The sequence below is a fragment of the Podarcis cretensis genome (assembly GCF_951804945.1).
Source record: "Podarcis cretensis genome assembly, chromosome: 6".
Classification (NCBI taxonomy): domain Eukaryota; kingdom Metazoa; phylum Chordata; class Lepidosauria; order Squamata; family Lacertidae; genus Podarcis; species Podarcis cretensis.
In genome coordinates, this window is record NC_137175.1 from 97,219,921 (window position 1) to 97,241,022 (window position 21,102).

The 21,102-nt window shown below is 46.3% G+C and overlaps 1 protein-coding gene across 2 annotated transcripts in view; it reads left to right on the plus strand.

Moving 5' to 3' along the window:
* The window catches only part of ASTN1 (astrotactin 1), a 237,384-nt gene that overhangs the window by 130,983 nt on the left and 85,299 nt on the right, over positions 1-21,102 (plus strand). For both annotated transcript variants that reach the window (XM_079981107.1, XM_079981108.1), the window contains exon 8: positions 2,891-2,975. In XM_079981107.1, coding sequence (XP_079837233.1) covers positions 2,891-2,975 — 85 coding nt within the window. The remainder of the gene's footprint in view (positions 1-2,890; positions 2,976-21,102) is intronic.

Consider the following 21,102-nt stretch of genomic DNA (forward strand, 5'->3'; position numbering starts at 1 on the left):
TAGCAGGCCTCTGAGACAGAGAGCATCAAGCATCCTCCTAGGGGGGTCTTTTCCAAATTCACAGGTTTTTGTCAGTGCTCCGAAAAGAAAAGAAAAGAAAAACCCACAATGTTTTTCTTTAAACAAAAGAGAAGAGCTTCTGTTGAGGCTTTTGTTCATTTGGCCGTAACCCGGGTGCTGGGAAGATCTTGGCGGGTTGCCAAGAGGTTAGCACTGGTTGCTTGAACCAGATCCAGGCTGAGCCACAAGACCTTCCACACACACAGGCCAGTGCCTGGTTCTTTGCTCTGTTAGCCACACGCCAGCTTCTCCTGCTTTGTTTGTTGCATCCCCAGGACAGAAGCTGTTGGGAATGACACCACAGACCCTTTACAGACTTACCCACACTTGCCTTTTCCACCACTCTTTCCAGGCACAGACTCACTCTTAAAAGCTCCGTGTCAGATCTTGGGGTTGTTGTTTTTTTGGCTCCAGAGTGTTTCCCCAAAAACCCCTCTCTAGTGCTCAATCGGAGCAAACATCAATCAGTTTGCTCCAATTGAGCTTTAAAGAACAGGTTTTCACAGGAAAAGCTCCAGAGCAAAACAAATTTTGTGCTTGGACATGGAGCATGCCTGCAAAAAAATGGAGTGAATTCCTTAAAAATGGGAAGAAAAGTACCTCTGAGGGTGTGCAGAATATCTTTACCTCATCACTGTGAACAAGAGCAGTGTTCCAAACTGAGGGCATTTGGGAAAATGTTGCCTGCAAGCATGTCTTTAGGCAGAGGCTTCAGTATAAGAGCTGCACCTACAGTCTGGAGAAAAACTCGCACCTGGTTTCTTCTACCTGTCTCTCCCTCTCCCTTGTTCCAGCAACCAGGGCTGGCGCAGGACATTTTGCCACTCATGGTGCAACCCAAGCCTTTCTTTCCTTTTGCTTGAAAAACTTACCAGCCCAGTGGGAGAAGACACTTTTCGCTTTTTTGATGCTCATCCTAGTAGATAGTTTATCAGTGAATTAACGGATTGAGTGGAGAGTTGAACCTAGCACTGGCCTTGCCCTGAATATTCCTGCCCTCTTATCTCCCACCTCTGTAAACCTTTGTTGCAGCTTGTCTGGCTTTTCCTTGCTCATTGAGCTGGAAGAAGCAAAGAGAACAGGAAAAAAGGAGGACAGCAGCAATCTTTAAACCAAAGAAAGGAGGTGAGCATCGAAAGATGCTGTAAAAAATAGTTAATTTGTTTGCAGAAGCAGTTGAGAAAGTGCTCTGCCAAAAGATAAAGGAACTTATTATTCAAGGGACAAGAAGTGACAGCCACATCTCACAAAGGGTATGATATGCTCAAAACACGTTAGGCAAGAAATTGGTCTGCTTCTGTAAAGAAACCATTTTTCACAGGGCTCTTTGACATCCACCTCCTTTTAAGCATCTGATTTTGCATCGAACACTGAGGCTTTTGAAAAGAAAGGGGGAGTTTTGGTGAAGAGGTGTTTAGATGAACACATTTTATGCCTGCTTCTTTGCTTGTTTCAAATCACGCAACTTAAAGAATAACGGGATCAACAACTATCGTTTTTCTCATCTGCTTCATTGATGGGAATAAAAATTACGGAGGGTACCATATATTCAAGCTGGGATGATATTTCTCAGAAAAGAAACTCGCCTGGAGATGAAATGCTGGTTTCTTATATAGACCTACCTTAGAGCTAATCAGGAAGGAAGGTCCTACAATGCACCATTTAGAATCTGAGAGAGGTGTCTGAGTAAATATATTTGTTGATGTATTTTGGAAGCAGTTGTCAGCCCTGAGTAGCTTGGGGAACGAAGGGCTATGGTAAGCGAGAGTGCTGGATCCCCATTTAGCAGGCTGTGCCACCCAGTTTAGGGTAGGGGTGAGGAGCATTTCCTCGTGGGCAACCTTCTGGGGCATGTGCATGCTGCTGGGCATGGACGGGTGGAGTCAGAGGCAAATGTGTGTGGAGCAACAAGTACCGAAGACAAAGAGCTTTCTGTACACACATCTCTCCACCTTCCAGGCAAGCATGAGACATTGCCACTGTTCAGGGACACATTTCACCCAGGCAAAAGAATTCCAGAAGGTCTAATAAGAGAGTGTGGCCTTAAGAGGGAGAGCAAGCCTGGAGGGCTGCATTCCCCCCCCCCATGGGCTGGGGGCTCCCCCCACTGCTGGCTTAGGGAATCTCAGTTGGAGGCCCTGTGAGAAATTAGAGCCCAGTACTCCTTGTCCTAAGGGACGAAGGTGGCGCTGTGGGTTAAACCACAAAGCCTAGGGCTTGCCGATCAGAAGGTCAGCGGTTTGAATCCCCACAATGGGGTGAGCTCCCATTCCTCGGTCCCTGCTCCTGCCCACCTAGCAGTTCGAAAGCACACCAAAGTGCAAGTAGATAAATAGGTACCGCTCCGGCGGGAAGGTAAATGGCGTTTCTGTGCACTGCTCTGGTTCACCAGAAGCGGCTTAGTCATGCTGGCCACATGACCCGGAAGCTGTACGCCGGCTCCCTTGGCCAATAAAGTGAGATGAGACCACAACCCCAGAGTCGGCCACGACTGGACCTAATGGTCAGGGGTCCCTTTACCTTTACCTTTACCTTTACCTTTACCTTTACCTTTACCTCACTCCTTGTCCTGGTTATTTTTCCTTTGTAGCAGGAGAATAGTGATCTAGTCATTGAACTAGTGACAGGGGAGTTACAGTAAATGCAGCTGATATTGGTCATTTTAGTTCTGACTTCTTTCCTAAAAATTGCTGGCATGAAATTGGTTGTTTTCCACTGCTGCTACACACTTGAGTTGATGAGGTTCCACCAGAAAAGCAAGGTCTCTTTCCCTGATACCCATACAGTTCATTCATTATTTTCCTTCTCTTGTTTCTTCTTCTGCCTCCAGGCGAGTGCCTTTGCTACGAAGGTTACATGAAGGATCCAGTGCATAAACACCTTTGTATCAGGAACGAATGGGGCACAAACCAAGGGTAGGTGGATTTTACAGGTCTCCAGAATCATTGCAAGCCTTGAATGGAGAGGGCAGTCCTGTATGCCTGCCATTTATGATCTCTGCAGTCTCTAGTGAATTGCTCAGTGTAGTGTCTGCTGCAACTTACTGGGGTTGGTATCAGCGGATGAATTCCTTGCAACAATGCAGCTAGCAATATGCCTCTCCTGGCTCATTAAAGCTTGCCAAGGGACTATTATTTATTCACGTTTTTCTTTTGTTTGTTTGTTAAGTTTGTTAGTCACTTTAGCTCGCTCAAGGCAACCCAAAGCTACTTACAACCAAAGTATGACCAAATGGATCTAGGCTGTGGTCAACACATCCTTGTGGGAGGGACTGATCCTGGGGGAAAGTAGTGATCCCAACCACACCTGAAAAGCCCACTCTGGACCCACTGAGTTGTGACAACTGCCACCCAGTCACAACTGAGAGTGTGGTGATGCAGCAATTGCAAGTGCTCTTGGGTGAAACAGATTAACTTGATGCATTTCAAGAGGGGTTCAGGCCTGGTTATGGGACTGAATTGGCCTTGGCCCCCTTGATGGGTGACCTTTATTGGGAGAAGGGCAGGGAGAGTGTGATCCTGTTACACTTGATATCTCAGCTGTTTTTGAGGCCATTATCCATGGTATCCTTTTGAGCTGCCGTAGTGAGATGGGTATGGAAAGCACTATTTTGCAGTGGGTCAGATCCCACCTGCAGGGTCTGTATCAGAGAACAGCACTGTGTGTTTGTTTTTCGGCCTCCTGGCAGTTGTGCTGTGGGCTGCTGCAGGGTACCATCCTGCCCCCAATGCACTCTATATGGGGCTGCCCTTGAGGTTGGTCCAGAAGCTACAGCTGGTGCAAAATGCGGCAGGTCAGCTACTCCTTGGGGCAGGATATCGGCAACATGTACCCCCTCTATTGAAAGACTTGCACTGGCTGCCAGTTAGCTACTGGGGTAAGTTCAAGGTGCTGGTTTTGGTGTATAAAGGCCTATACAGCCTGGGACCAGATACCTGAGACTGTTATAAACCTGGTTGATCACTGCGCTCTGCAGGTGAGAGCCTCCTGCAGATTCCGTCTTTTCAGAAGGTCCTTTCTGCAAAATGTAGGAATCAGGACTTTTGGTGCCGTCTCACCTCCACTTTGGAATTCCTTCCCATCACATATTAAACATATTAGATCTTCCTCTTTCAACGGACCTTTTAAGTTCACAGAATCATAGAATTGTAGAGTTGGGAGGTACCCCAAGGGTCATCTAGTCCAACCCCCCTGCAGTGCCCACAGAAAAGTGGAGATCTTTCCCAGTCTGGAACTGTTTTGAATACGCTTTGGAATTGTTGTTATTATTTGCTTTATCACTTGCTGTTTGCCACACTGAGGTTCTTTGTAAGGAAGGGCAGGATAAAGGCAGTTCTTAGTAACTGCTCTGAAAGGTATGCCTGTATTGCAAGCTAGCTAGCGAATTAGTAAAACTCCTCTGCCTAAGGACCAAAATTCCAAGGTTGTAAGTCACTGGTACAGTAGAGAGACAAGTGTGTGGTTGCTGCTTTTATTGGCTTAAGTGGAGATGCAGTGTGTGTGTGTGTGTGTGTGTGTGTGTGTGTGAGAGAGAGAGAGAGAGAGAGAGAGAGAGAGAGAGAGAGAGAGAGCACACTGCCCCCTAGTGTTCAGTAGTGCTTGCACAGAAGACAAAGTTTGCAGGAGCATTCCTGAATGTCTCCATGTTCTAAGATTACCAGATCATTGCCCAGAGATCTCAGATTTGCCTTGAAGTAGGGCAAAGCAGCAAGAGGACCACTTTTCTGTGAATATAATATCAAATATAAATATAACTAAATCATAAAGCATAACCTTCCTTCCTCCTTCCTTCCTTCCTGCCTGCCTGCCTGCAGTTTTTCATTTTAAATGTGAACAAGATTAAAGGATCATCATAATCATCATCAGTTTGTGATGGAATGTCATCAAGTCTATTGCTCCCAGTAGGACTTTGTGAATCAGAGTGTGCTGCAGCAAGAAGCCTTGTATACTTGCTACTAAGGCAATGGCTGGCTGGATAAACTCTTTCAAGTCTTGAAGGGGGGAAAATTGGAGTGGAATGAGAACAGTGCAGCCCTTGAACCTTCTTGTTAGGGAATCTAGTGGTCTTCTACCTGATTCTGAAGTGGACCACTGATCTGATCCAGGTCATGATCTGCCTGGATTGAATCAGGTGGTTTTGCTTTGGTATCCAAGCACAACAGATTTCTTCTCCATTCTTAGAGATGGGCAAAGTGATTGGCTTCTTTGTTCTCTGTGAATGGTTTAAGCACTTTGATCATGCATGCTTTGTGAGTTGTGCTACAGACTTGATTCTGTACATTTATTATTATGTTTTATTATGGTCTTTTCCATGAGTATGACCCATCCAGAGTTAAGGATATTGGGTTCAGTGGGAGAATCAAGTACATACTTAGGTCCCATTGATTTAAATTGAAGTTAACACTAAACTTTTTTTGTGTTTTGAGGTTGTGTTATATGAATCAATACATTCATAAATCATTTTCTGAGTATAGAAATGTATACTGTTTCCTTTCCTTTGGAGCAAGGCTGAGCGGGGTGGTGGTCTTGTCCTCTGGCAGCCCCATACATAATACCCAGGCTTGTCTTTTTTTGAGGGGGGGGGGTTTCCCTGTTGTTATTATTATTTTGCTATTTGCACTTTCGATCTGTTAGATCCCCTCACTTTTCTTTTATTTCTTTTTCTTTTTTTAAAAAAAATCTGCTACCAGCACTGCAGTGCTACCAGTGCTGACTTAAGTGTGTGGAAAATTGCTCAGATTAGAGCTTAATCATAGTGATGGCCTGTGTGCTAAGGAGAAAAGGGGTCTAGCCTGCTGGCATCCGTAAGAACGCTAAGTGTGGATTAATTATCCCTTCACACTCTTTAGCCACACTATCATAATCACAATCATGGTGGTTAAAGAATGTCAAAAGAGGGCAGAATTTGATTCTGTCCCCCCCCCTTCCCATTCAGCGCAGGTTTATGGCTGAAGTGGGGATTCTAATCCATGTTAATTAATGGAAGTAGTAGACCAGCAAGTTTAATTAAATTAAAATGCAGCACAGTGTTCTTGTGTGTGAGAGAAGCCAGGCAAGCTCCATAAAGTTGTGCAGCTGTAGCTAAACCCCACATGCGTTCTCCCTGCCTCCCAATGACATGGCTTTGGTAAGTACTCTCATTGTTGGTGAGTCTCAGTGCATCATGATTCAACACTCCCTGGGTTAATTAACTGTAATTGCCCGTTAACATCCGAACGTGGAACCTATGGTGACCAGGATCAAAACAACCCAGGGTCCCAGGATTACTGCCTTTTTCAGTTTCCAGTAATCACAGTTTCCCAGTTCAGGAAATCCCAGACTGAGAAGGGAGGAGGGAAGGGGTGGCTTGTGGAGGTGGGAGGGCACAAGGACAAAACCTTTGCATTTCTTAACTTATCTAACTGAGCCATGCATGTCCACACTGAGCAGTCCAATTGCCAGCTCGCTTTGCTGGGGGAATGTGCAGGGCTGTTGAGTGACCACTGCATTCTGTTGACATGACCCACACACTTCCCAGCATACCAAAGGGTTGGAAACTTGGCATTTAAAACAGAAAGGAAGAAAACAGAAGGCTCAATTCAATATGACCTTTTCCTTTGTATTGGGAAGGCTTTTATAAGAGCACGGGAACTTCAAGGAACTACAGAGATTTTTTTCTTACGGTAAGAAATACTTAAAAAAAGAAAGAAAGAAAGTGCAGAACTTGCCCTTGGTCATAAACACTCTAATCAGAACGTCTTTGGGCCTTTGCTTTTGAAATGTAGCTTCAGATAACACTCCTCCATCTCACCATCACACGCCTGAGCCGTCTCATCCTCCCACCCAAGTTCCCACTGCCTTTTCAGGGCTCTGTGATTTTCATCACTATCTGATTCTTCCAGGGGACAGATCCTATGTCTTCCAAGGCTTTGTTGTCCTCCCTTTGCTCTTATTTGTAACCCCCTAGGAGACTCATCTTGTCAATTTGCAGTGGATTTTTATTTTATCTGTTTGCTTACAAATCTTCAGAAAGAAAAAGCACACCAAGCACACTTTTTGCCTCTCCTCGACCTGACCAGCTACTCAAGATTGCATTTAGACTTTGCCGTTGCTGATATGCCTGCAGATGTGATTGTCCGCCAGTTAGTGCCTTCTTCTCCTCCTTTTCTCCCTCTCTGCCTTCTGCTGGTCCTCGAGGGACACAATTACCTTCAGATGCCTTCTTGTCTCTCTCTGGCTCATTTGTTCCCCCCTTTTTATAGTCTTCCATCTCCTATCCTATGTCCTCCCATGGCCTGTAAGGTTCTCTAAGGCTGCCTTGCACAAGTTCCACCCAGAGTGGAATGAAGTGGCTGAAGCAGATGAGTCTGATGGTTTGGAACCAAAAAGCTGTTGGAGCAGGAGGCAGACTAAATGGTTATGAGCATACATGGGAGGAACGGGACGCGGGTGGCGTGGTGGTCTAAACCACTGAACCTAGGGCTTGCCGATCGGAAGGTCAGCGGTTCGAATCCCCGTGATAGGGTGAGCTCCCATTGCTCGGTCCCTGCTCCTGCCAACCTAGCAGTTCAAAAGCACGTCAAAGTGCAAGTAGATAAATAGGTACCGCTCTGGCAGGAAGGTAAACGGCGTTTCTGTGCGATGCTCTGGTTTCACCAGAAGCGGCTTAGTCATGCTGGCCACATGTCCGCTGGCTGCGGACAAACACTGGCTCCCTCAGCCAGTAAAGCGAGATGAACGTCGCAACCCCAGAGACGTCTGCTACTGGATCTATCGGTCAGGGGTCCTTTACCTTTACCTTTATACTTGGGAGGAGGTGGATTAGTTAGGTCAGTAAAGGGAATGTTATTGCTTGTACGGTGTGGACTTCATGAACCCATAAATTCTGGGTTCAAATGCCCGCTCATCCTCAGAGCTCATTGGCTAACAGTTGGCCACTGTATGAGCCACTCCTATTTCTCAGCGTTGTAAAGAGGTATAGACCATTTGCACTTATTTTTTTTATAAAGCAGTTACTGGGGGTGTAGTATAGGGGACACTGTTGGGTCTCAGATGGTAGGCAAGTTTTCGGATCTCCCCACAGCCATGAAGTTTACTAAATGGCCTTTACTCACTCAGTATCTTTCAGGCTAACCTACCTCACAGGTTAATTCCACATTTTGTATGTAATCATAATGCATTTACTGTACATAATTCTGAGTTCACTGGCCCAGCCCAAATAATTTTAGCATCTGAGGGCAGAAAATCCAAATGTGCTCTCACCTTCCACCCTCAGCAGTAAAAAGGACCTAAAATGGGTGTGATGTGGCCAAATAAACATTTTTATAAACATCAAGTCTAACAAGGTGCCACACACAGAAGAAAAGATCAGCAGTAGCTCATGGGGCACGACTTCAGCTGTGTTGTGTCCATCATGCCATAGCTATGTATTTCATGTTCTATCTAAACAGTTTACACTGAATACATTCAGTAACTGGCAACTTACTGTCCTTTAACAGCATCTGGAATCTGATGCCAAAAATCATCATCTGCCTCATATTGTAGGGCAAGCCCTTTGGCTGCATGGATCTGCTTTGTTGATGATGTAGCTTCAAACTAGGGGGGGGGAGAAGGGGGTGGAAAGCCTGCAGCTCCGTTTATTTCCTTTCCCCCTTTAGGCTGGCTCAAGGACTGTGTTAAGCGGCTGGTGGGATACAGGCAGCTGATTTCTCACCAGTAAATGTCTCTGGCAGGAAAGACTGCAGACTGAGATCTTGCAGCGTGCGTTCAAGTGGCCTGCTTTGAGCAATTTGGGATTTAGTAGCCATCAAACAACACAATTTATTGCACTCATCCTGCAAATTAGCTTGAAGGAAAGGGACTGGATTGTCTGGGTCAGGCTTGACCCTATCAGCTCTTGTGCCTGAACCACTTGAGATTCTTCACAGCAGATTAGAGCTTCACAGTCTCAGGGCATATTCCTAACGGGTACTGCAGGAAAGAGAACTTCTAGGTACCAAATTATAAGAAGGAAAAACAACAACAACCACATGGACTACCTAGATTAGAACCGAGTTGAAACTTGGCAGAAGGGGGTGGGGTTAGTGCATCCCTGAAATATGACCCCCCCCCCAACAATAGGTTGACAAAGGAGCTCAGATGATATGACCATGTTTGTGGAAGAAAGGAACACATCCTCTTTGAGCTTCTGCGCAGCTCAAATGCCTCACCAAGGGAGATGTTCCCTCTCCTCTGTTTGGCCTTAGTGACTTCAGTGCATCAGGTGACAAGGCACTGTGACACATTCCACACATGATCCCTGTTTGGCTGGAACCACAATGCCTTCTCCACTCACCTGGCAGTGAGCCCCATTGAACTCAATACGATTTTAAAATTTGTGAGCAAAACTTTGATAGCGCAGTACTCCCGTCTGGATAAATTGGGGGGAGGAAAGTCAAGGGTAGGGAGGAGGGGGCTGCTTCTAAAAACAGACACCCCCTTTGCTTTAACTATGATTTGTTTGCATACTTCAAGGCTACTCTTGTTTCTTCATCCCCTCTCACTTTCCCCCTCCCGCTGCCGAAGAATTAATCTCAGAGCATGGGCACGACTTCTGGCTTATGTAGCTGTTCACAGCTCCAGGTCCACTTTTTGGCTGTCTCTCCATAGCAACAACACCATCTTCAAAATCATCTGTAGAATGTAGAAGCAGGGTAGTCAAGTAAATGCAGTGGGTGGCTTATTGTGATAAATGCTCATTTATAAGAGGATAACTGAAGTGGTCAAAGGGAAAGGATTCAGAACATAGTTTGGCACAATACTCATATGCCAGGCAGGGCCGTCTTAAGTATATCTGGTGCCGTGGTGCAAAGATCCCTCTGGTGCCCCCCCTTCCCAGAGTTGCTGACCTTTTTATGGCACTGCCAGCAGCTTTTCAGGGCTGGAGGAGGCAGGCAGTGGCTGGAGGGCGGCTCCTCCAGCGGGGAAGAGGCGGCGGCTCCGGGTGCGGCGCTGCTTCAGCGAGGCGGGCGAGGGCAGTGAGCTGATGCCGGGAGGCGTCACGCCCAGTCCCTGCCTCTTTCCTGGCGCCCTCCAGAACTTGGTGCCCCGCGCCACTTGCCTCTATGGGCAAGACGCCCCTGGTGCCAGGTCTGCTTGCTGCAACTTGGGCAGGGGTGGCCCTGGAGTCAAGGCTTAGAAAGGCATTGGAAACGTGTTCCCTGGTCTCACAGGAGATGTCACACATCTTGAGGAGGCTGTGGAAGACTGGCAAGTTGGATGAGTGGTCCTCTGGCCAGGGAGGGTTTCCTCCGAGCTCAGTTGGGTGTCTGGGAACTAGGCTGAGCAGAGAGCTTTTCCCCTTTATTCTCTCCCTACCGGGGCAGCCCCAGGCAAAAGACCCCATATATCCTACCCAGCCCTTTCTCAAGCTGCCCTACATAGAATTTTCTTATGGAAGGGGAGATTTATTTTTAGAGTAGTGAGCAAAAACTTTATATTTCTCTTGTCTAATTGCACTTTCAGTGCACCCCTATCTTTGGCAGGATGCCCTTTTTGAAGTCATTAGTCTTCTCAGCAGGAAGAGATGATCATCAAAGACTCTGTTTCCCAGCAACCCCTGCTGTGTCGTTATGCGCCAGAGGATTGCTGAGAGAGCCTGCTAAGTCTGCTCTTTGCTTCCCCAGCCTTAAGCAGAGATTTCTTTGAACTTGGGCCCAGGGAGAGGGCTGCCGACTCTCTATCTCTAGACTCCTTTCTGAGAATTTCATTTTGAAACCAATTTAGCAATTAAAAGCAGCACAGGACATCAGAAAAATGCAGGACAGGGGATTGTGAAATAAATAGCTGTGCAGAATTGTCCTAAAAGGGGTGGGGTGGGGGAAGCTTGTTCTCTGTTGGGTCCATGAACCCCTCCCAGATTATGCGCTGCGTACTGCAGGTAGGGACTGTAATCCTATGCAAACTGGTTATACAGTATACAAAGGCTACACATCGCTACCAAAGGGCAAGTCACCAAATGCCGCTTGCAAAACTGCTGGCAACGTTTTGTTGTTTCTCCTGAAGCAAACTTCGGGATTTCTTTTCAGGCAAACGGTCTGAAGAATTCTGATGGAACCCAAAATATTCCAATGCTACTAGCAAAATTACGGGACGCAGGTGGCGCTGTGGGTTAAAGCCTCAGCGCCTAGGGCTTGCCGATCGAAAGGTCAGCGGTTCGAATCCCTGCGGCGGGGTGCGCTCCCGCTGCTCGGTCCCAGCGCCTGCCAACCTAGCAGTTCGAAAGCACCTCCGGGTGCAAGTAGATAAATAGGGACCGCTTACCAGCGGGAAGGTAAACGGCGTTTCCGTGTGCGGCTCTGGCTCGCCAGAGCAGCGATGTCACGCTGGCCACGTGACCCGGAAGTGTCTCCGGACAGCGCTGGCCCCTGGCCTCTTAAGTGAGATGGGCGCACAACCCCAGAGTCTGTCAAGACTGGCCCGTACGGGCAGGGGTACCTTTACCTTTACTTACTAGCAAAATATCAGAAGAAACCTGCTGGATCAAACCAAAGGCCTATCTGGTACAGCATCCTGTTTTCCAAAGTACAGTGGTACCTCGGGTTAGGAACTTTATTCGTTATGGAGGTCCGTTCTTAACCTGAAACTGTTCTTAACCTGAAGCACCACTTTAGCTAATGGGGCCTCCCGCTACCCCCATGCTGCCACTGCGCAATTTCTGTTTTCATCCTGAAGCAAAGTTCTTAACCCGAGGTACTACTTCTGGGTTGGCGGAGTCTGTAACCTGAAGCGTCTGTAACCCGAAGTACCACGGTAGCCAGTCAGATGCCTTTGGGGTGCCTTGAAGGAAATGGCACTTTCCTGTTGCTTCTCCTCAGTAGCTTAGCAGTGAAGGCTGGTCCGTTGGAGCAAGGGGGTCAGCCCCCCCCCACCTGCCTGCCTAACTTACAACCTGTCTTGAGTGTTGCACGGCCTGTCAGCTAACTGTTAGCCCCTTTGTTGCCCTTGCAGAACTCAGCAGGTAGGAGGACTGGGACAAAACTAAAATAGGTTGCCTCTGCCTGTCGCAAACTGTTGGTCTCCCTGCCTTCTGCCCTGTTGGTCCCAATGTGCACCAAGCGATACTGGTAACTAGTACAGTAGTACCTCAGGTTATGAACTTAATTCATCCCAGAGGTCTGTTCTTAACCTGAAACCATTCTTAACCTGAGGTACCACTTTAGCTAATGGGGCCTCCTGCTGCTGCTGCGCCGCCAGAACGCAATTTCTGTTCTCATCCTGAGGTAGAGTTCTTAACCCGAGGTACTACTTCCAGGTTAGCCGAGTTTGTAACCCTGAAGTGTTTGTAACCCAAGGTGTTTGTAACCCAAGGTACCACTGTACTCAGCCTCTGAACTTGAAGGCTTCATGTAGCCACCGTGTCTTGTGGCCACTGATAGATTTAGCCTCAGAACTTTTTCACAGGGCAGATTATGGCCTAAGAACACTTGGGATACGAGAGCGGGTGCAAACGAGGGAATGGGCTGAGAATGTGAAAGGCTGAATCAGAGGGGAGGCTTCAGAAGTGTTTCTGTTAAGATCAGGAGCCAGTGTGGCGTAGTGGTTCAGAGTGGTGGACTCATAATCTGGTGAACCGGGTTCGCGTCTCCACTCCTCCACATGCAGCTGCTGGGTGACCTTGGGCTAGTCACACTTCTCTGAAGTCTCTCAGCCCCAATCACCCCACAGAGTGTTTGTTGTGGGGGAGGAAGGGAAAGGAGAATGTTAGCCGCTTTGAGACTCCTTCGGGTAGTGATAAAGTGGGAGATCAAATCCAAACTCTTCTTCTTCTTCTTCTGGCTGGTTAACTACCGTATTTTTTGGCCCATAGGGCACACCTAGTTTTTTTGGGGGGGGGAAATAAAGGGAAAAAAATTATTTCCCCCCCAGGCGCAGAGCTGGGGCGGGGGAAGCCCGAGCTTCCCCTGACCCCAGTCCCCAGAACAGGCAGCTCTCCGCAAGCCGTGGGAGAGCTGCATGACTTCGCGCACCCCTCCCACGGCTTGCGGAGAGCTGCGCGAAGCCCGAAGCCTGGGGGCGCTGACCTCAGTGCACCCCCAGGCTTCGGGGTGCAGGCAGCTCTCCCACGGCTTGCGGATAGTTTCCTGAAGCCTGGAGAGTGAGAGGGGTCGGTGCGCACCCACCCCTCTCGCTCTCCAGGCTTCAGCGAAAGCCTGCATTCGCTCCATAGGATGCACACACATTTCCCCTTCATTTTTGGAGGGGAAAAAGTGCGTCCTATAGGGCAAAAGATACGGTAACAGGGTAGGTAAAGAGTGAGGAACCAATGGGTGATGGGATAATGAATCTGAAGAAGAGGAGCCAAGAGACAGAAATAGTTTACATATTGATTGAACTACTCAGACTGTTGTTTGAATCTCATTGCAAGGACTTGGTGCCACATGTAGGGTGGAAACTGATGGGAAATTGGTTATATTTGTGGAAATGCAAAGGCAAGCTAGGCATATCCCTACTGATCCAAGTTTTACATATAGAACAGGAAAAGATGATGTGAGAAATCCACATGAGATGGCCGGCAGGGGCGGTGGGAGAGGTTTTCACTCCATGTCATTCCCAGCTTTGCAAAGCCTTTCTAATTTTCAATGATATAGCAGAAACTGCCAATTAGATTTCCCCTCGATTCATCTGGGCACATCAATGGAAATTCCTGTCATCAGAATTCCATGGTAGCTACTGCATGTCATAAGTAATATTCTGCACAAGACTTGGCATCAGGTGTGAAATGAAAGGAAAAGAAGGGAAAGCCCTTGGTCAGTTGACTGGTTAAATATAGTGAAATGTTTGTTTAATTTTGTCAGTTAGAACAATAAGAAACAATAGAAATAATTATACTATTTAGAAACATTGCTTTCTTCTGAGAAGCCTGTACTCTTTCTAATTCGGAGAAGAATCATTACCACATTCTTTTGACTTCAACTGATGGGTGAGGACCCACAAGTTGTATCACTTTTGCATCCCTCCATAGATGACCTTAGGTGAGTCACAGCAATTGTGCCATCCACTGTCATGCCTTTTTTGTTGTTACCTAGCTTTAAAAACGTGGGTGGTGCTGTGGTCTAAACCACAGAGCCTAGGGTTTGCCGATCAGAAGGTCGGCGGTTCGAATCCCTGCAACAAGGTGAGCTTCCGTTGCTCAGTCCCTGCTCCTGCCAACCTAGCAGTTCGAAAGCACGAAGTGCAAGTAGATAAATAGGTACCGCTCCAGCGGGAAGGTAAACGGGTGTTTCCGTGCGCTGCTCTGGTTCGTGGCAACCCCAGAGTCATCCGTGACTGGACCTAATGGTCAGGGGTCCCTTTACCTTTAGCTTTAGCTTTAAAAAAGGAACAACAAAAGAATGTAAACACAATTACAAGATGCAAAGGGAAGCAGGGATCACATGACTCTGAAAGCTCTCCTTAACAATGTCGTGGGAAATCAAATGCTCATAAGTTGTTTTGAGCTGAGCAGAGACCTGAAGCTGCTATTTGCATTTCCGGGGAAGCTCCCATTGGCACCCAGGGGGGCTTTCCCTGAAATGCAAATGGAAGGTTTAGAAGGGGAAAGTTGTTAGGACTGTGGGAAAGAGTAAACATTCCCTCATTATGGGTCCTGAGGTTGCTCAGGCTTCCCTGCAGCTCCTGTTTCCACAACAAAATTGTGCATGCTCATTCCACACACCTAACATGTCTCATTTCAGCCTTGCATCCAAGTAAGTAAAGAATGCAGTCTTACTTGATTATTAACAGCACAATCCTATGCTTGCCTACTCAGATGTCAGCCCCTCTGAGTTCAATGGGACATCCCAAGATAACTGTGTATATAGGCTTGTAGCCTGAGTGTGTTAGATATACTCATATCTCTTAGGCCCCAGACTATTTCACAGTGGCTCTGATCTACCACAATGCATCTGGCTTTCCTTTGAATAAATGTTTTGTTTTTTCCACATTCCATAAGAATTCTGCAGTTTGATGTCTGTGGGTACAGATCAATATTGTTCTATTTATGGAGATGGTTAGCTATGACCTTCATGATGTGAGATGGCTCATTAGGACCGAAATTTTACACTTACCTGGTAGAAAGCCCCAACAAAATCAAGGGGGTTTACTTCTGAGTAAACATGTTGAGGTGTGCCCTGTAAAAGCCATATTTGGTGTGGTACAAAGCACAAATTTTTCCATAGAACGCACAGCAACCGTCTCCATGTATGAATCATTTCTCCTTGCCGTCCCCAAGAAACGGATTCACTGCCTCGTTTTAGGTGTCTCCGCTATTATTTTCTTCAATTTTGTAGGGTTATGACATCAATTAGTACATCTTAAAAGAGAAATTAGACACTAAGAATAAAGTAGTGGTTTTAAATATTTATTTAACAATAATGTATGATTAAAACATGTTTTAATGTTCATAAATGGATTCTTTGATCTCTAAAATGATGGCGGGAGGCGAGGGGGACATCATATGCCTACTCACTGGGGATGAGCCATAACTCAGGTGCAGGCAGAAGATTCTCAGTTTATTATTGTTAATTTCCCCACAATTAGCCTTGCTGAAATTTGTTTCCCTGGCATTCATTCTCTCTGTGCTCTTCCCAGCGGTCATTTCTCCTCTGGTTACTAAGTGTACTTTTGCACAAGTAGCAGTATACAATGACAAGCTGAATTCTACAAGTTGTGTAAACAGTAATTGAGAAACTTGGAATAATTTAGTTTAATTTCCAAAGAAGCGTGTCAGTCATATATATGATTTGAACTTCTTAGCTGCGTTCTCTGCTACCCTTACTTCGACAAAGGATTCCCTTCTGTTTTCACAATTGCATCTCTACTTCGCAGTTTGTGATGTTGATCATTGTGCACACCATTGTGCTTTCAGATTGCTGCATAAAATGTGAAGTAGCCATGAAATCCATTTAAGACTGGATTCAGAATAGCTTTTAAAAAGATCTGAAAGCAGTTTGAGAGAGGCATCATTTCCTGTGGTGTGCGCACGCATTTCATTTTTCCACTGTTGCCCTTGCTTAAACAGGTTTTGAAACAAATACTTAAAAAAAAGCAAAAACCCAACAGCATTATTTGTTAAAAGTTTGTCCTGCTCTTCCATGTTTTATCCTTGCAAAGAACTTCTGTGGTAGTTTTGGCTAGGACTGAGTGGCCCATTTGCATCCCGTGAGCTTTTGGACTGAGCAGGAATTTGAACAAAGATCTCTTTGCTGGGATCCAGCAGTGTATCCCAGCCTTTCCCAACCTGGTGCCCTCCAGATGTTTTGGAACACAACTCCCATCATCCCTGATCCCTGTCAGGCTGATGGGAAACATAGTCCAAAACATTTGGAGGACACCAGGTAGAGAGAAGCTGCTCGGTCCAATCTACCAAGCTGCAAAGCCTATTTGACAGGGGATGAGCTTATATACCACAAAATGCCTCTTTCAAAGTGCTTTCAACTCCAGAAAAAAAATATTAACTGTCTCTAGTATAAGATTTCATTCCATTGTGTACAGCTGGAGCTTCAACACTTTATCTCTTAGCAGAAGCAGCAGAGAAACATTCTCTATAGCTTCTCCCCTTTTCTATTTCCCATTTTTTATCAATTTATTTTGGCATAGGAAGAATTCTAACACAACCACCTCCCTTTAATCTTATTTTACGCAGACTAAATGTTTCCAGTTCCTTATAGAAGGCATGTAACAGTTCTATTTCTGAAGTCCCATTAGGACCTACTGCATGTATGTAGCTTACCCATTCTGTCATGCCTCTCTCCTGGATGAGTCTCCCGAGCTGTTATAATAGGGTGGGGGCGGGTGGGGGGGTCATTATCTGTCTCTCCTTTGAAGTTTTCAGCTTTCAATTCAGAAACAGGTAGCAGCAGAGCAATATTTAATTCAGATACCACTCTCTGTCTCTTCTCCCCCCGCCCCCCTTCTCCTGAAGCTTACACTATTTATAGGTGTACTTGAAAGCAAGTCAGCTATATAAGTAGCTCATTACCGGCCCCACATTTCACATTTAATGAGTTCTGCTGCAATTCTACCATTGGTTTCTGAAGCTTAGCCTCCACATTGCACAATGGTTTCCATAGCAGGGATCCCAGTGGCTTTCAGGTCCGATTCTGTTTCAGCCCATTTCGTTCTGCTTGTAGACTTGAAACAGTTCACAGAGGAGGAAAAATTGACAGAATTTTGTTTTCAAAGAGCCAACTGGGGCTCGACTACATTTTCTTTTAGCTGGCATCCTAGTTGGAGGTGGCGACAGATCGTCCTAAAGACAAGGTCTTTTTTTGTTGTACAGGCCACACTGGCCTGCATGGGGCCATACTAATGACCCAAGAAGCCAAATGTCTCTAAATTCCTGCTGGTCAATATGTGTTTTGAAAGGAAAAGAAGCTTGGTGATTGAACTTATTTCACTTCTAGCAGACTCTTTTCTCTGTGTAGTTGAGAATTAGCTCCCTTTCTATTCTGCTTGATGAAGAGTCTTGACTAACTCAACAACATCTGTACTCCAGTCCTGCTGAAACAGAGGTCATAGCTTAGCAGCAGAGCTCCCAGGTTGAAGTCTTGGTGGCTGCAGCTGAAAAGTTCCCCTGTAGGTGATCTCATTGGACAGCCATTGGACAAGGTTCTCAAGCTGTGACCTATGGTGAAGAGACATTGTGGAAGAAGGCAAACACTATAGCCAGTGTCTTTTATCCTATTCAGTTACATATTGACATATATGGGTCAGCGTCTTCAGAACCTCTGAGGTATCTTGTAACTATTTCACAGCTGGGCAGAAGTTCTGAAGTAGCCATCAGCTGGTCCATTAGACATTAGCCCACAGTGAGAGTGTGGAATTGCTATTGCACACATAACGTCCCTTTCTTATGCGCAAAACTGTGGGATACCCCTTTTTGCCACACTTTGATTGAGACTTGATGGGATTTCCAGTGTCTGGATCAAATTGCTCTGTGGACCATATCAAGTCTAATTGGTTGGCTGTTCATTCATGGATAATACTGAGGATAGAGAACTTGCTGTTCCTGACTTAGGCTCATGTTAAAATTCCCTAAAAGTCCTGCTTCCATTTTAAATATAGTGCTAGGATGGTCTCCTGACTCCTAATGTGTCTCAATGATTTGTTGTTGCTGCTGTAGTTTGATTATTTAGGGCTGCAATTTTTAGTAGACTAATAGGTTAAAAATAATCATTTTAACTCACAGATATGGTGATCCAGAGCTCATCCAGAATTACTTCAGTGCCATGCACAGGTCTGCTATTTAAAGCTCCCTGTCTGAGCTGTTTTCTTTTCTTTTTGCTCCAGCAAAACCCCACTCTTTACCACTTAATCAGAGCAAACGTCAATCCACAGAAACCCCCAAATTTCTGTTTTTTCCACGGATTTAGCATTAAAGAGCAGGTTTTCCTGGGTAAAGCAGTGGGGCAAAAGAAAAAGTGCTTGGAAATCGAGCTTTGAAGTGCTGTTCCTAGAAAGTGCAAGGCAAAAGCTAAGTATGGATGAGCCCCCAGAGAGCCCCCGTAACCAGAGCTAGGGCTTGCTGCAGGCCCCCAGCCCCCTTGCTGAATGGCTGCCCAGCCAGTACAGTGGTACCTCGGGTTAAGAACTTAATTTGTTCTGGGGGTTCGTTGTTAACCGAAAACTGTTCTTAACCTGAGGTACCACTTTAGCTAATGGGTCCTCCCACTGCCACCACGCGATTTCTGTTCTCATCCTGAAGCAAAGATCTTAACCCGAGGTACTATTTCTGGTTTAGCAGAGTCTGTAACCTGAAGCGTCTGTAACCCGAGGTACCACTGTATTGGGTGGATGTGTCCACAAGGGCTGCATCGGCTGGCCAAGCTCCCCACTGCGTGGGCAATAATAATAATAACAACAGCAATAATAATAATAAGGCACTGCTTCAACGCATGCACCACATTTAAAGACAAAGAAAGACTGCTTTTCTTTTCCTTAGCTGTCATTTTGCTCTTGTGCAATTATATACAGACGTAACCAATTAATCAAGTGATGTTTACACTTGGATGTATGTATGTTCCTTAAATTTCCCCAGAGACCTCCCAAAATAGATTATGAAAGCCTATACACGTGTACATACACCACAACTTGCAACCGTGTACATCTGTAAAAGCATGTTCTTATTATGGCACCCATGTCCTTTACGTAGCCCAGGGAGGGCGTAGAATGTGCTGCTGCCCTTTCTGTCACCCTCTGCTGCCTTCCTTCCGTTCTGCCATGGGCTTCATGGGCTGTTGGCTGGCGTGTCACTTGAAGGAGGATGGAAACAAAGTGATCTGCAGCTGGCCAAAGTAAACTGGGTCATGAACCCAGACAGCACAGATCTCCCCAGGCAGATTCTGTCACCTCACCAGCGCCCCAGATTCTAGACATGGGCCATAGCTTCATTCCCTTGCTTTATAGAGAAGACTGTGCGAGTGCTAAACATCTGCCCAGAACAAGGCAGTAATGATGAGCAGTGTTTTTCATTCTCTTCTGTGCTGAAGAGAACAGCGGTTTTTGTGGGAATGTTCTGGGGTGCAGGAGAGGATATATTGACTAATTATATCCTTATCCAACTTGTGCTAACAAGTTCCCAAAATATCAGCAGAGTTTATAGACATTCCCCTTTAAGTTCGCAACGGTAACGCTTGCACAGGTTCGCTAGAACCTCTATAATAATTACTCTGGTAATTTCCCCTTTTGTTCCCTCTTAAAATACAAGACACGACACAGTCTTTATAAAAGTATAAAAGAGTTTACTCACGTTCTGTTCACAATATGATCCCAGAAGGCATACAGCTTTAAAAAGGTTACATACACTTAGAATCTATCTTATAGCAAGATAGTCCTTATCTCCTCTCTTGGCTGGGAGCCAAGAGAGCATCCTTAGATGTTTCCTCATCGAAGGAAGATGGCAGAGAGAGAGGCAAGAGAGAGAATGGCTGCCTGCCCTGTGCTTTTATCATTACCTGCACAGGTGAGGCCACACCCACCTCTGGTCACATGCGGAGGAAGTCCGTCCCCAGGAAGTTTACCTGCTTGCTGGACAGACATCCCTCCCCATGTTCTAACATGTACACTCTAGGAATGTTGTCATTGACTGCTCCTGTGTTTTACATCCCACAGTTTTTGAGACTTATCTTGATAGAATTCCTGCCTCCCTTGCCTGATATTGTGGAGGATTGTGTTTGTGGATATTGATATAGAAAGGGCATTCTGCACATGTTCAGGGGCACTCTAGGAAGCGTTTTCTGGAGAATACTATACACGGTAATGTTTTTGTGGCTTCCCTCTTTGTGTGTGCATCCTGTTAAAAGGATGATGGCTTTGGTAAGTAGAGGAGGCTCTTGCTTTCTACCTCTCCTCCTTCACTTCCTCCCATGTAGCTTGGCCAATCTTGCCCTCCCTAACTGAACCTGTCCAGTGGACTGCCGCCCTCAGGACCCTCCCAGCTCTGGTCAGAGGATGTCTCTCCCTCTGCCACAACGTCTGCTTGGAAAAGTGAGCAACTTGGAATTAGCAAATCTTGGGCAATCTAAGAAAAATGGGACCCAGGAAGGATTCTTCATTAGCAACGCATGCAATAAATTGGATCGCTAACGTCTTGTGACGTTCTGCTTTTCTGGGGCACCCAGTTGGTGCAGTCTCCTGTTCAGAAAGAGAGGCACTGCCTTCTCCATCTCCCCTCTTCCTCCTGTGGCAAGCAAGGAATACAGCAAAGATATGAGGAACTGCAGGCCCCTCTTCCCACCTTTCTCCTCCTCTCTAACACAGAGAAGCAAACCATGGTGCAGAGGTGCTTAAACCCACCTGGGCTGATACCCGCCCCCTCTCTAAAGTATCTGCTGCACTTTGATCCAAGGAGGTGAGTAGCAGCTGCTGGTCCACTTGGGGATGCCAGACATGGAGTTTTAAAAGAGAAGGCCATTGTCCTGGCCAGGGCAGCTTCCCTATAGCCACCCCTGAAGGCACATGTCAAATTTGTTCCTGGGCTGTGTAGGCAGGTGTCTGATGGCAGCGGTGGCAAAGCAGTAGGCAACTGCCATGCCAGCCCAGAAG